The sequence below is a fragment of the Ailuropoda melanoleuca genome, chromosome X (assembly GCF_002007445.2).
Source record: "Ailuropoda melanoleuca isolate Jingjing chromosome X, ASM200744v2, whole genome shotgun sequence".
Classification (NCBI taxonomy): domain Eukaryota; kingdom Metazoa; phylum Chordata; class Mammalia; order Carnivora; family Ursidae; genus Ailuropoda; species Ailuropoda melanoleuca.
Window position 1 is genome coordinate 51,125,796 of NC_048238.1, and position 14,889 is coordinate 51,140,684.

Here is a 14,889-nt window from a genome sequence, read left to right on the forward strand (position 1 = left end):
GGCTAATGGAAGAAAGTGTCTCAATAAACAGGAAGCAGTCAACAATGTCAAATGCCACTGAGAAGTCAAGTGAAATAAAGATTGAAAGCACCCTTTGGAGTTAATGGCATTAAGTTCATTGGTGACCTAAATGAAAGCACTTTCAGGGTAATGATGGGGCAGAAGCATGATTGAAGTAGGCTGAGAAGTGAATGCAGATAACTCTTTTGAGAAGTTTATTTGGAAGACAAGAACAATGAGTGATAACTAGAGGGGAGTGTGGAGTTGAGGAAGCATTATTTTAAGATGACAAAGACTGTTTTACTTGTTACTGAGAAGGGTACAGTTGAGAGAAAGAGGTTGAATCCATAGGAGAGAAAAAGGATAATTGATAGTGTGAAAAATTGGGAAGGGATAAGCTACAAAACACCAGTGCAAGTAATGGTCCTCTGAGAAGAAAGGACATCTCCTCCACTGTTACAGGTGGAAAGTCCTACATAGAATATCATTGAGGCAATGTAGGAACTGGAGGCCCTGCCTGATGCTTTAATCTTCTTGGTGAAATAAATGATGAGGTGATCCGCTATGAGAGAAAGTGGGAGGGTAGACACAGGGGTTGGAGGTTTAAGGAAAGAGTGGAGAAGATTTGAAATGTCATCCTGAAGAGTGAGAGGTACTAATGAAATTTAGTATGTAGTAGGATTGTGAAGCAGTGTTGAGGGCTCAACTGAGATTGATTATTTATAGTGGAACAGATCCAGTTTGTGACAATGGAGGTAGGTAGCTAAATGGAGTGGAAGAGATGAGGATGTTTAGGAGCCAGGAGGTCCAAGTGATGGCAGAATCATCAACATGGATACTGAAGTCCCCAAGGATGATGGCAGGACTTGCAGTGGGGGGTAGGAAAGCCAGTGAGATGGAAACCAAAGTCTTCATTGAGAAAAAAGGGTGTGTTCATTACTTAGGGCTGCTCTAATAAATTACCACAAACTGGGTGGCTTAAAACTACAGGAATTTATTCTCTAGTAGTTCCAAAGGCCAGAAATCCTAAATCAAGGTGTTGGAAGGATTTGGTTCCTTCTAAGGGCTCTGAGGGAGAGCTATGCCATGCATCTCTCCAAGTTTCTGGTAATTGCTGACAATCCTTGGCATCCCTTGACTTATCCTGTAGACCTATCACCCCAATCTCTGCCTCTGTCATCACATTGCCATCTTCCCCCTGTATATGTCTGGTCCAAATCTCCCTCTTTTTGTAAGGACATCAGTCTGGGGCCCACCCTAATCCAGTATGACCACATCTTAACTTGATTACATCTATTAAGACCCTACTTCCAAATAAAGTCACTTTCACAGGTACTAGGGGTTAAGACTTCAACATATCTTTTGGAGAGTCACAATTCAACCCACTACAGAGGATATGACCAGGAGATCTGTACATGATAGAAATGAGGAGTGAGTTATATATCAAAATAATGTCTGTCAAATATCAAAATGATGTCTGTTTCAAAAAAGCTGCAGTTTTTGCAAGAGAGGAGCAAACAAATAGTCCAGAAGTAAGGTCTGGGAGCAAGGAAGACACCCACCCATTTTCTGACCTTAAAGTACTGGAAAAGACAACAATCAGCCTCACATAAGAAGACAGCAGGAGAAATGGAGCCCTCTGGGTAGAACTAGGTTTCTGTCAGGCAAAAGAGGTTGAAAATGCTGATTAGGGAGCATCTATCTGGCCAAGAGCACACTGGTGGAAGGCTTGGGGAGGTGAAGAAAAACTGGAGGAATAGAAGGATGGAGGGGGTCAGGAAAAAAGCAGAGAATTATGAGAACTAATGTAGGGGTAGAAGTGAGGCTTACACTTTGGGAGTGTACTGAAGACTTTGGGAGATGTGGGGCTGGGTGAATTTAGTCCTGGCATCTTTGAAGAGTTATCAGTCTTTGGGCATGGTGGCCAGAAAACCAGCCCTCTCATCCTGGGTTGGTGGCAGCTTCAGGAGCTGTAGACTCTGCATACTAGCTTTAGAGTAGTGGTGACCGCAGAAGTGGCCATCTCTGAACCTTCGAGGCCTAGAGTGGAATGGAGTCTAAGATGGATTCACTCACTCTGTCAGTTATGCAGGGATGAGGCTGTATTCCTCATACAAGAAACTGGAAATGAGTGGGAAAGCCCAAGGTGGGCTAAGAGGTGGACATTTACTTCTCTTGGTCTTGAATGAGAAGGTATTGAATTATCTAGGAGGAATTCCCTGGGTTGTAGGTTTTAAAATGGGACCCTCTATCTCTCTGCCCCATTTGCCAATTCACCCGCCACTGCCAAACAGTCAAGCAAGCTGCAAATGCTATCTCGTGCTCAAATCCAGGCAATTACCCAGAATCACTAACACTCTTCTAAGGTGAGGATGAACTCTTGCGTTCAAATTCTGCCTCAGCCACTTCCTAACTGTGTGACCTTAGACAAGTAACTTAATCTATCTGTCCCTCACTTTCTTCATCTGGAAAATGGAGAAAATAACAGTTCCTACCTCACAGAATTGTTGTCATAGAGGATTAAGTGATTTGATATATGTCAATGCTTTGAACAATACCTGGCACATACTAAGCACTATGTAAGCATTTTTACTGTTATTCATTCTGTCTTCCATACCCCCACTTAATCACTTGACACTACACTGCTTGCTGTAATCATCTTGACTCTGAACCCTAACTTGAACTTCTGATCCTTCCCCTATGGGGGTTCTTCCCTGGGTCTCTTTACCTCTAGACCAATTAAGCCTATGTCTTTCGACTGTTCCTCATATGATGTGGCTGCTGGTGCACCAGCCTAGTGATGCACCTTTGGACACTCTGTACTTCGTCAATGTATCCCTGTTTAAATGGGTTGTCTAGAATGGAGCACAGTGCTCCAGGTGGGATGTGACAAGTATAGAGAAGGGTAGAACCATCTTTTCTCTTGTTCTAGTTCTATACTTCTATTAATGCAGCCTAAAATCTAATTAGCTCTTTTGGCAGCATCATCACTCTGTTGGCTCGTATTGACTTTACAATCAAATCAAGGTCTTTTTCATATGTGCTATTGTTAAACCAGGCAGGTCTCTTCTATTCTGTGCTAGAGGAACAAACCAGCTGTAGTTGCTGAAAGGAAGTCAAGTCTAGCAGTCAGAGCCCAGTGTATGAAGGGTTTAGTATAAAGGAAGGGTAGTTCAGGCAAGCAGTTTGTGGTTGGAGTTCATAGCAGATGCTACCAGTTGCCTGCCCAATAAGGATTTCCCTCTTCTTCCTTTCTCACAGAATCCAAACTTTGTTCAGAGCAGCAATGTGCTCTGGAAGTAGTGGACTTCCTTTGCATCTGGGAGTGTCCATATGACACAGTTCTAGTCAGAGATGTAGGTAGATGTCACTGGGAAGAGTGTTCCACCCTTAATAAAAAGCCAAGGCCTGGGGCACCTGGGTGGCTCAGTCAGTTAAGTGTCTGCCTTTGGCTAGGGTCATGATCTCCAGGTCCTGGCATCCAGTCAGCGTCAGGCTCCCTCCTCAGCAGGGAGTCTGCTTCACCTTCTTCCTCTGCCTCTATCCTGACTCATGTACTCTCTCTCTCTCTCAAATGAATAAATAAAATCTCTTTTCTAAAAAAAAGCCAAAGTGTCTCTAGAAGGTTTTTTCCTTAGACTTCTTGCCCCGCCTCTGTTTCCTCTTCTTCCTGTCTATAATGCAGACATGAGATCCAGAGCTTTAGCAGGTGTCTTGTGACCACTAGACAAAAAGCAAACCTACCCTAAGGACAGTGGAGATGAAAAGCCAGGGCCTTGGGACGCCTGGGTGGCTCAGTTGGTTAAGCATCTGCCTTCGGCTCAGGTCATGATCCCAGAGTCCTGGGATTGAGTCCCACATCATGCTCCTTGCTCAGAGGGGAGCCTGCTTCTCCCTCTGCCTGCTACTCCCCCTGCTTGTGTGCGCTCTCTCTCCCTCAAATAAATAAATAAAATCATTAAAAACAAAAAGAAAAGAAAAGAAAAGCCAGGGCCTTGATGGCATTGTTGAACTGCCATACCAGCCCTGGACCATGTATTCAGGGAATTTTTGGTATACAAGACAAAAAAACCTCTATCTTAAATAGCCACTATTGTAGAGCTGTCATTATTTGCAACCAAAAGCATACCAAACTGATATATGGTTACCATATAGGAAAACTGGGGATCCAAAAGGAGGGCTAACATGAGTACAGGAATTTAGACACTTAGAAATACAAGTGTGCAGTTAGGGTCAGAGGAGTCCATCAGTAGGCCATCAGCCCTCAACCACTGGTTGGTTAGGACTTTCTCCTTAGATGGTGGACTAAAAGAGCATACTGGGCCTAGGACTTGATAGGGGACTGGTGGTGGGGCAGGGTCTCTGACTGGGGGACTCAGCCACAGAACAAGGAGACAGAAGGCCAGGAATCGAACTGAGCAATGAGATAGAGGCTCAGTGGAAACTTGAGATAAGACTCAGACTGGTGCCAAAGGGGCTACTTGATGCTGAGTTCCAGTATACAGGGTGAGGTTACTTCCATCCTTCCTGTCTTAGGACAGGTGTAGCCTGCAGGTGGGAGGGAAAGTACTCCAACTATATGAAGGGAGGAGGAGGGACAGAGGGTGAGATCCAGGCAGAGCCTGACAAGCTTTAGTTCAAGCTCTGCTTTAGCCATCCTGACACTCTTCTCACAGGTGGTTCTTAGATTCAGGCTTTATTGCAAGCCCTTGTTTCCATCTTTTTCCTATGACCTTTTAAGATCTGAGCATAACAGAAACCTGCCTGTGTAACCATATTGGTCTCTTTGAATGGCTCCCACTTTTTCTTCTTCCTAATTGTCAGAATTTCACAGTGGAAAACCTTCCCTTCCACCTTCTATTCCAAGCTGTCTTCCCCCTACCAGGTTTGGGGGCACTCTATCACTCTTACTGAGGAGTCTGGGTCCCATCAGAAGTGACCTTATCCTCCAGCTTTAGCCTCTGCTAACCCGGAGCAGGTAGAGGAAAAGGGCGGGGAGGAAGGCTGGCCAGGGCCCACCAGTTCCGGGAAGCAGCAGTCCCCCTCCCCACCTGGCTATTCTGCTCCAGGGGCCCGATTAGAGGCCAATGCCTTCCCTTCCCCAATCCCAATTTCTTGTGTTATCTAGAGCGAGAGAATGAGAGCTTCCTCTGACTGCTGGTATGCTACCACTTCTCCTTTGCGTGCAGCAGGTACTGTGTAGGTAAGTTATTGTTATATTGTGCTCCTGTGGTAAATGGACCTTTGTGAGACACTTTTCACCCTGTGTGTGCTGGAAGAGGGAGGGAGTCTTGCCTGAGTGACTTCTCACAGAAAGCTCCAGAGGTGCTCAGAGCTGATAGCCTAGGCCTGGCACACTGCTCTTTCATTGGCCTTCAAGGGTGTCAATCACTGTGGCCCTGCCAATCAGCTCCGAACCAGGTATCTGTAAGCGATTAGCCTTCTTTGTTAAACAGAACACTGAACCCTCCAAGGACTAAACAAAGAATGGCTCTGGAAAGACAGTTCCTAGGGAGGCAGGGGCAGTTGTGCCAGTGTCACTAACCCGAACCCTTTGGTTTCATCTTCCTTCAGGCCCTACTTTATTCCCTGCATCTAGGCCAGTCCTTAGGTCCTGTTAATTCCGTCATTTCCCTCCCATGTGTATTCTCTTTAACCTTATTGCTGCTTTGTTTAGCCCTTAACACCTCTCATCTGAACTACTAACCAGTCTCCTAACCAGTTTCCCTGTCTCAAGTCTCCCCCTGCCCCTACCCAATCTCCATCCTGTAGCCAAATGAATCGTCTAAAAATACAAATCTGATTGTGTCACCTCCTGCTGAAAACCTTTCAGCCTCTTCTGTGCTCCTAGCACCCCTGGGATAAAACCCAAACTATTTAGCACAGCACCCAGGGCCCTTCATGATTTGGCTCCTGCCAAGTCCTCAGCCTCATTTTTGGCAGTGCTCCCATTTCACACCTATTCACAATGAACTACTTTGCTGGTTTCTGAACATGCCATTCTTGGCTTTGCTTCTGGACCTTTACACATGACATTCCCTCTGCCTGGGACATCCTTCACACATCACCTTCTCTGCTATCTGTCTAGCCAATTCTTAATCATCCCTAAGACTTCAACTAAACTCCTTCAGCCCAAGACACATATTTTATTCATGCCCATATCTCTGATGCCTAGTATGGCATCTGGAACATAACAGATCCTCAAAAGACGTTTGCCAAATGAATGAATGAATGCCCCCAACCCATGTGGCTGTGTGCAAAGTTGTCTCTGAGGGAAGCTGGCAGAGTTGATCAGTCCTTTCCCTTATGGAAGGAAAACCTCTCCTTCCTCCCACTCATATTTATCCTTTTTGCACTGGGTTGCAATTTCTTCTTTAAAATGTCTCCATCCCTAATTCAACTGTGAGCGTCTCAAGGGTGGGGCCATGGCTACCTAATCCCTTTCAATCTCCTACCTAGTCCCCAGCATAGTACTTGGAACATAGTGAATGAATAGGCCTCCCAAATGCCTGAGAGTTTTGTTTCTTGTCTCATATCCCTCTACTCTCTTCCCCACAAGCTCTCACCACCAGTACAGCCAAACTGTCACACTGGTGGCTTCAGGACCATATAGGGCTCCTCTTCATCCTTGAAACATTCACCTGCATTCCTCCTAAGTGGAACGCCCTTCCCGCCCCCACCCAAATCCTGCTATTTCTTTAAGAACCAGCTCAAATTTTCACTCTTCCAGAAACCGTTAATGCACCCACCCCAGCCCACCCGGAGTAGTGCTAATGATTCCCACCTATCTCATTTAGCCCTTGGCATCCGTCGTGTTACTCAAGGGAAAACCAAGACTCAGAGAAAGAAAAGACTCTCTTGGGGCACCTGGGTGGTACAGTCGTTAAGCGTCTGCCTTCGGCTCAGGGCGTGATCCCGGCGTTATGGGATCGAGCCCCACATCAGGCTTCTCCACTAGGAGCCTGCTTCTTCCTCTCCCACCCCCCTGCTTGTGTTCCCTCTCTCACTGGCTGTCTCTCTGTCAAATAAATAAATAAATAAAATCTTTTTAAAAAAAAGAAAGAAAGGACTCTCTCAAGGACACATGTTGTGTTCAGTGGTAGAGCTATTGCTTGAATCCAAGTCTCCAGCCCATGAACCCTCCCATTAGCCAACTTACGGGCTTTCTTTTCCTCCTGTAGACTGCAATTTCCTTTAAGGTAGGACAGTGTCTTCCACCCTTTCACCTTTCCAGGGCTCTCCTGGCGTGTTAAGAGAGCTCTAGAGCCAGACTGCCTGGGTTTCTGCCTTGGCTTCATCATTTACCAGCTCTGTGATCTTAGGCAACTTAACCACTCTAAACCTCAGCTTCCTCATACATAAATGAAGATAACAATAGTACCTATCTCATAAGATTTTTGCGAAGATTAAATGAAATAATATGTGTAAGGTACCTAGAGCAGTAACCTAGCACCTAATATACGCTCAATAAAGGCAATTTTATTGTTGTTATTCTTAATATTAACACATTTTTACTGGTAATGGTTGGTTAAAAATTTGAATGGGGGAGTTACTGGGAGTGGGAGGGAGTGAGGAAAGGAAGTAGACAACAGGACCAGTCTGAGATTTGGTGGAATCCAAACAAGGTTTGGCGTGGCAGGACGTTTTTACGTCTGAGTTCCTAGTGCCATGTGACTCTGTGAGGGCCCCAAGCACATGGTTCCATCTGGGCGGCGCAGCTTCCCTAACTCTCTCTCAGCTATTCTCAGCAGCCTGTAGGGGGAGCCAAGAAGCTAGGAAGGGGGAGAGGCTGCTGTAAATCTTACTAAGGGCAGAAACGACACCCTATCTCTACTACCCATCCTTAGTCCACCGTCTTGCCCCCTCCAGGGCGCTCTCCGAGCCCTGTCCTCTGTGGCAGCTGAGCTGGGAGCTGTCCTTCAGCACCAGGGGCCGCCTTGGCCTCGGGCCGGGCAGTGAGGGCGACTGCTGAGTTAGGGGCACGGGACTGGTCCGATCTGCAGCCGGCTCCAGCATCGCCTAGTCACGGGGACGGGGGAGGCGACCCAGGGAGGCAGCGAGACGCTAAGGAGAAGGCTCCTGCCTCCTGCCACCAAGAATCACCCTCAGAAGTCCCCTAGCCCTCCGGGGGGGGTGGGGAGGAGTGAGCGGCCGCCCTGGGGAGGGAGGCGGGCGCCCAGGTGGGCGGGGGAGGGAGGGCGCCCGGGGCCTGGGACTCAGCGTGTGGCGTGTGCACGCGGGGAGCGGGCGGATGAACGGAGGCGCTGAAGTGAATGGAGTTGGGGGTGGACTGGAAACATCCCCAAACAGCACAGGCTGCGGCCGGCGGGGGCTGGTGGGGGGAGCAGCGAGTCCTGAGGCGCAGGCGCAGTCGGGGCCCCAGTCCCGCTCCCTCCTCCTCTCAGTGCCTCTTTCTCCGCCCCACTCCCCGCCAAACACACTCGCACACGGGCTTTCAAGGTGTTCTCCGCACAGCGGAAGATGGCGACAGACTGAGGGGGCATGGCCAGCGGGAGCCACGGGCCGTGCGGCTCGGCGGCCGCCACAGCGGTGCTAACGGGAGACGGAAGCGAGAGGCGCACTAAGTGAAGCCCCGTGTCGGCGTNGAGGCGCACTAAGTGAAGCCCCGTGTCGGCGTCCGGCGCCTGTGGCGCCGCCGGGAGCCAGGTGGCCCGCCCAAGCCGGAACTCCGGGAGCAGCAGGCGCAGAGCCGGAGCGGACCCGGCCCGGGACCGGCCCGGGCTAACGGCCAGAGCTCGAGCGAAGCCCGAAGGGCCGGGCAGCCGGCCGGCCGGCGGGCCTAGGAGGGCGCAAGCGAGTCAGGGAGCGGCACGGAGCAGGCAGCAGGCGGGCGGGCTGACGGGCGGGCGGGAGCGGCGCGGCGCGGCGCGGGGCGANCGAGAGCACCCCGCGACTCTGGCCTGAGCGGGGCCCCGGGCTGGCCGGCCTGCCTCACCATGCAGCCCCCGAGGTAGAGCCTGGACGGCGCCGAGGAGCGCGGAGCAGCGCGCAGCCCGCTTGCCCGCGCGTGACGGCCGTCCGGCCTCGCGCCTGCCTGATCCTCCAGCCCGGACCCCCCCTGAAATATGTTCAGGGGCGCTTGGATGTGGCCCGGGAAAGACGCCGCCGCGCTGACTATCTGCTGCTGCTGCTGCTGCTGGGCTCCCAGGCCGAGCGACAAACCTTGCGCTGACTCTGAGCGGGCGCAGCGATGGCGACTGTCCCTGGCGTCCCTGCTCTTCTTCACCGTGCTGCTCGCTGACCATCTGTGGCTGTGCGCGGGGGCCCGGCCCCGGGCCAGGGAGCTGAGCAGCGCCATGCGGCCGCCCTGGGGAACCGGCCGGGAGCGGCAGCCGATGCCTCCTCGCGCGGTGCTGCCCCTGCCGCCGCCGCCGCCCGGCGAGCCCAGCGTGCCCCCGGGGCACCTGCGGCCCCCAATACAGCAACCTGACCAAAGCCGCCCCCGCTGCCGGTCCCAGGCCGGACTGCGGTGGCGTCCCAGAGCCCACGGGGCTGGACGCAGCTTGCACCAAATTGCAATCTTTGCAAAGACTTTTTGAACCGACTACCCCAGCCCCCCCACTGCGGCCCCCTGACTCCCCTTCCCGTGCCCCGGCCGAGTTCCCCTCCGCCAAAAAAAACTTGCTCAAAGGCCACTTTCGGAACTTCACTCTCTCCTTTTGCGACACCTACACGGTCTGGGACTTGCTGCTGGGCATGGACCGCCCCGACAGCCTGGACTGCAGCCTGGACACTCTGCTGGGGGACCTGCTGGCCGTGGTGGCCAGCCCGGGATCCGGGGCCTGGGAGGTGTGTAGCAACTGTATCGAGGCGTACCAGCGGCTCGACCGACATGCTCAGGAAAAATATGACGAGTTCGACCTCGTGCTGCATAAATACTTACAGGCAGAGGAGTACTCAATCCGGTCCTGCACGAAAGGCTGTAAGGTAGGGACTGGCGTCCGCAGGCACAACACCTCCCTTGGCGGTGAGAGCGGTGGCGGTGGGACCCGGAGAGAAAAGGAGGTCTCCCCCCTCTCTCCACCTCACCTCCTCCCATCATCCCCACCGTTCACAGTAGGGCACTACGAGTGCTACCTTGGGACCCTCCCCAGAGAAGGGTGTCTCAGGGATTCAGGTCAGTTAACCACCTGGCCAACTTCTATTAATTCCGGGTTTGGGCACCTTCAGACTGGGGCTTCCTGGTGCCCCGCCCCTGCATGAGGAGGGAGGGGTCACGGGCAAAGGGGTGGAAAGCGGAATCTGGCAAATCGCTCCCCACCCCCTCACCCCCCGCCCCCGGCCTCCAGCCTCAGCCAGGGTGCCCCCTTCCTTTCCGGAGCCGGTGTTGAAAGTCCTGGGACTGACTGGTGCAGGGAGAAGGCCAAAGGGGGAAGGAAAAATATTTGGCAACCTAACCCTCACCCTGTGGCCCTTGCCAGTGGGTGAGAGAAGAGGCATTCCTGCCGGTGGGGCACTCAGCTCTATTGACCTTATATGACCTGAGTTGGAGCCCAGGGGTGCCTGTCTTCTCCCAAGGAGGGAACCTGCCAGCTCCTCTTCCCTGATAAAAGGAGTTGGGGAACGAGGTACACCGGCTGGTGGGAGGGCCACTGGGGGCTGCTGCATTACAAAACTCCCAGTGCCTTCCCAGCACACTGGGGTAGCAGTGAAGGGAAAGCCGGCTGTCTGGCTGCTGGCGACGGGCATCCAGAGGGGAGGGGAGGCCACTGCACAACGCGCCTGCCTAGGGCAGAGCTGGGTATGGAGAAACTTCCTGACCCTCGACAGGGTCATTCTGGACAATAGGTGCATGGCGGCTGTAAACATTTGGGATGTGATGCTACTGCTCGGTTTGCTCAGTTTGGCCAGGTGGCCTGCCTTTGGGAGAAAAGAGAATAGCAAGGTCAAAGGGTCAAGTGAGGAGGAGACCAGGTGGGGTGGTGGCCTCACTCCTCCTAGAGCAGGGGGCTGAGAGCTGGAGAGGGAGACAGTGACTCCTATCCTAGCTTGTCTCCCTCTGAGGCCTTGGGGAGGGGCAGAAAGTGCCCCTTTCCAACTAGTGTGCCCCCTGTGGACTTCTTCAGGGTGCCACGCTCTTGGTGGGCTCCTTAAGGATTTGGGCAGGGGACTGGGGAGGAAAGGGGTGGCTCCTTGCTCCTGACTTCACTTTCTCATTCTCCTTTTTCCTGTTCTCGTAACCTAGCAGTCTCCCTCCCGCCTCCCTCAGCCTCAGCTGACTCACTGCCTCACTCACACTACCAAATGAGATATTCCACTTCTTAAAGGTGTACAGACAGATAGACAAACACACACTGCCATACACCACCACCACCACCCCAGGCAAAGTCATACAGAGATCGAGAGAGGTCGTCACACCCACACACAGTGCCAGAGAGGCAGACACCCTGTCACACACACGCATAGCTCCCTATGATGCCAGAGACACCCAGGCAGGCGGAAGAACTGTCACATGAAGAAGGACACATTTTGTCATAGAGAGAGACACACACACCCTCGATGTCAGTCACAGATACGCACTCAGTGAGAGCAGAGGGATGTGGTCCACAGCAGATGGAATAACGGATGTCTCTCTCTGTGGCCCTCCCTCCAGTCCCATGGCCCCAATCCTTCTCCTTCCCTTTGGTCACCGGGATGAGTGAGAGACCACGCCACAACTTTCCCATGGGGTTTTTTCCCACGTTGTAGTTGGCTCCAAGCTCTGTCTGATCCCACACTCAATGATAATCCCCCGTATTAATTATCTTTCCCAAGCACTTTGATGGAGGAGAAAGACAGCTGATGTCTTGGATTCCGGAGGCCTCATCACCTCCACCACTTGTTAGTAGTGTGACCTTGGGCATGTCACTTCACTTCTCTAAGCTCCCATTTCCTCATTTGGAACACGGGACCCATAATCCCTGCTCTGCCCACATCCTGAGTCTTTTGTGAGATCAGTGGGAAGAGAGAGCTGATAGCGTTTTGTAGTAATAATATAACCCCTGACATGGGTGTTAGGCTTAGGGTTTTAACCTCTCTCACAGATATTACGAGATCACAACTGCCCAGGGAGGATGGCGATACCAGCACCATTATCCCCATTTGACAGATGAGGAAACCGAGGTGCAGGGGGACCAAGCAGTTTGCCCTCTGAGGTCGCTTAGCTGATGAGCAGGAGTGCCAGCCCTCCAACCTGCACGTTCTGCAGAGGAGTGGAGGCATGCTTTTGCCATAGCCTCCCATCGAGTTCCCCATGGCCAGGGCCCTCCCTGCTCTCCTTTGTCTCCTTGCTGCTGTGGCTGTCACTGTCACTCTCTTGCTCTCCCTCTCAAGTGAACTCCGCCTGCTCTCTTGCTGTCAGCTGTGCTGGGAGAAGGGCAGTGCCTGCTTCCTCCTGGTGTCTCCCACTCCTCTCCCGTGCTCGCTGCCTCAGCTGAGGCCTAGACCCTCAGGACTCTGGATTCCAGCTGTATTATGGGCACTGAGGGAAAAGGCAGCCCTGCTCTGCTCCTACCTACAGCCTCCCTCCCTTCACCCCACCACTCCACCTCTATCCCGGTTCTTTTTGCCCATTCCCAGGCCTGCCCCCAGGCTCCAAGCCCTCTTCTGTCTAGCCCCTACCCCAGATGGGATCCCTTGGAGATGACGCCTCACCCTCAAAGCTTCCCACCAGGTGGAGAGCCCATAGCCCAGGCCAGGATGAGGAGGCTTCCTCTACTTCTGGGAACCAAGCTTGGAGCCGCTGCTGCAGGCCCAGGTGACCCCCATCCCTGGGGCCCTGTCCTGAGTGTCTCAGTCAGATCTTTCCTGGGCAGCTCCAGAAACACTGTTCTCTCCTTCGGCGGTGTCTGCCCCTGTTTTGGGCCATGCAGGGCCCCACGAATCATACCTGTCCTCACTGCTGCCTGTGACACCTCCCAATTTAGTACCAGCTGCAACATTTCCTTAATGTGCGACTGACTTCCTCTCGCACAGCAAGGGATGTTAACTTAGGCAGGCCGATGCCCATCCCCACCCTGGCCTCTGCCAACCCCAGCCCAGTGCTCCACCAGGCACTTATCTCCCTGTGCGCACAGCCCTGAAGCCCTCCCCTCCCCCTCCGCTTGGCCGTCCCTCCCAGCCCTGCCAGACAGACACCTCACCGCCCACCCCCACAGTTCTCCATCCTCCCAGCCCTGCCGTGCCCCTGCCTGGTTCCCATCCCCTGTCCCCTCTTCCCCCACCTCTGCCCCTTTCCCACTTAAAATTTAGGACCATGTGACTACGGGGAGTGGTGGAAATGAAAACAAAACCCTGGCTTCTTCTCTCATAGTTCTGATCCAAGAAGGGATAGAAGCCCAAGAGAAGGACAATTCACTCTCTTACCAGCCATAGGGCCACAGAAGTAAAGGTTGGTGCCAAGGAAGGATGTGATAGTTCTACTCTGCTCTGGACAGGCCTGAACCCACCTGGCAGACTGTGCGTCTCATTCTGGATCTCACACTGAGTGGGTGGGGAGGGGCTGGAACCCAGGTCCTCCTGGGTAGAGTTGAAGGAGCGGTTTCCGCTGGAGATGAGGAGACTCAGGAGGGTGTGATCTCTGACTTCAAACCCCAGAAGAGTTGTCATGGTGCTTAGCCCCCATAGGGACTTTGTAGTTCCAAAGTCCTGGGAGCAAACCCAGCTCTTTTATCTACTCCCCGTGTGACCTTGAGCTAGGGACTTCAACTCTCAGAGCCTCACTTTTCTCATCTGTAAACTGGAGCTAATCCATCATAACAGCCCTGTGAGGCTATTATTAATGACACGTCTGCACAGCACCTAGGCCTGGCACATCAGAGTGGCTCAGTTAGCAGCTTTTTTCCTTCCAAAGAGGGAACAGATTGCCCTCAGAGGAAGTAAGCTCCTGCTCCCGGCAAACGTGTGGCCTGACTCAGGCAGACCCTTGGAGGAAATGCTGTGGTGACGGCTGTAACTCCAGGTTATGGGAAGAGTTGGACAGGTGACCTCTGAGGTCTGTTTCAGTGCGGGGTTTAGGCCCGTGAGCAGAGCCTGCTCCCAGAACAGTGGCATTGGATGGGAGGGGCTGGCGAGGGGCCTGACACCTCCACGTAGAGGGGGGACGGCCAGAGCCAGTGCCTCGCCTTCTGCCCATACCCGTTGGGGCCTTGCTCTTCCTCCACTCCGGCTGGCAGCTGTTTCTGCCTCACTGCCTTCCTTTCTCCTCCCACCTGCCACAGCTTTCCTGCCAAGCAGGACTCCTGGGCTAACACTGATGCTGAGAGCAGGGAGCTCAGGTCACGGGGCAAAGGGCAGATGCTCTAAGTTGGCAGTGGTCCCTGTTGTCACCCAAGCTTGCAGGCCAGGAGTCGAGCCCCACAGTCGGCCTCCCTGACCCAGGGTTCTCACAGGCAAAGAGGGTGCTCTGTTCCATGCTGGGGCGGCGGGGGGGGGGAAGAAGGGGGAGGCAGTTAAGATGTGGCCTCCTGGGAAGCATGGCAAAGCCTCCCCTGAGGAGGAACCTCTAAATCCAGAAGCTCATTGCCCAGGAATGTGGGCATTGGGCGGGGACAGAGAAGAGGCAATGTGTATAGCTCAGACAAGGTTACGGTGGATTGAGTGTGGGAGGGGGAAAGTGACCTCATGCTGCCCGCACCTCTCCAGACCACCTCACCCCCATCTGACCCACCCCGCCCCCCGTAGTCTTCCCAAATTTTAGCCCACACTCAATGTCCCCCATCCACATACCAGTGGCCCCACAACCTTTCTGATCTCCTCTTAGAAGATCGCCCTAGACCCTTCCCAAACCATACCCCACACCTCACTTGCTAATCCTCACCCCTACACTCCTTCAACCCCCACTTCTCCCAGCAGTTACCTCCAGCCCCTCGCCCCATCTCCCATCCCACC

The 14,889-nt window shown here is 53.0% G+C and overlaps 1 protein-coding gene across 1 annotated transcript in view; it reads left to right on the forward strand.

The window, feature by feature from the left end:
- Nucleotides 1-8,612: 8,612 nt before the first annotated feature.
- FAM155B (family with sequence similarity 155 member B) overlaps nucleotides 8,613-14,889 on the forward strand; it is a 28,010-nt gene continuing 21,733 nt past the window's right edge. Inside the window, 2 exon segments of the mRNA XM_002918005.4 lie at nucleotides 8,613-9,419; nucleotides 9,421-9,948. Of these exon segments, the coding sequence (XP_002918051.2) occupies nucleotides 9,087-9,419; nucleotides 9,421-9,948 (861 nt within the window). The 5' untranslated portion in view covers nucleotides 8,613-9,086.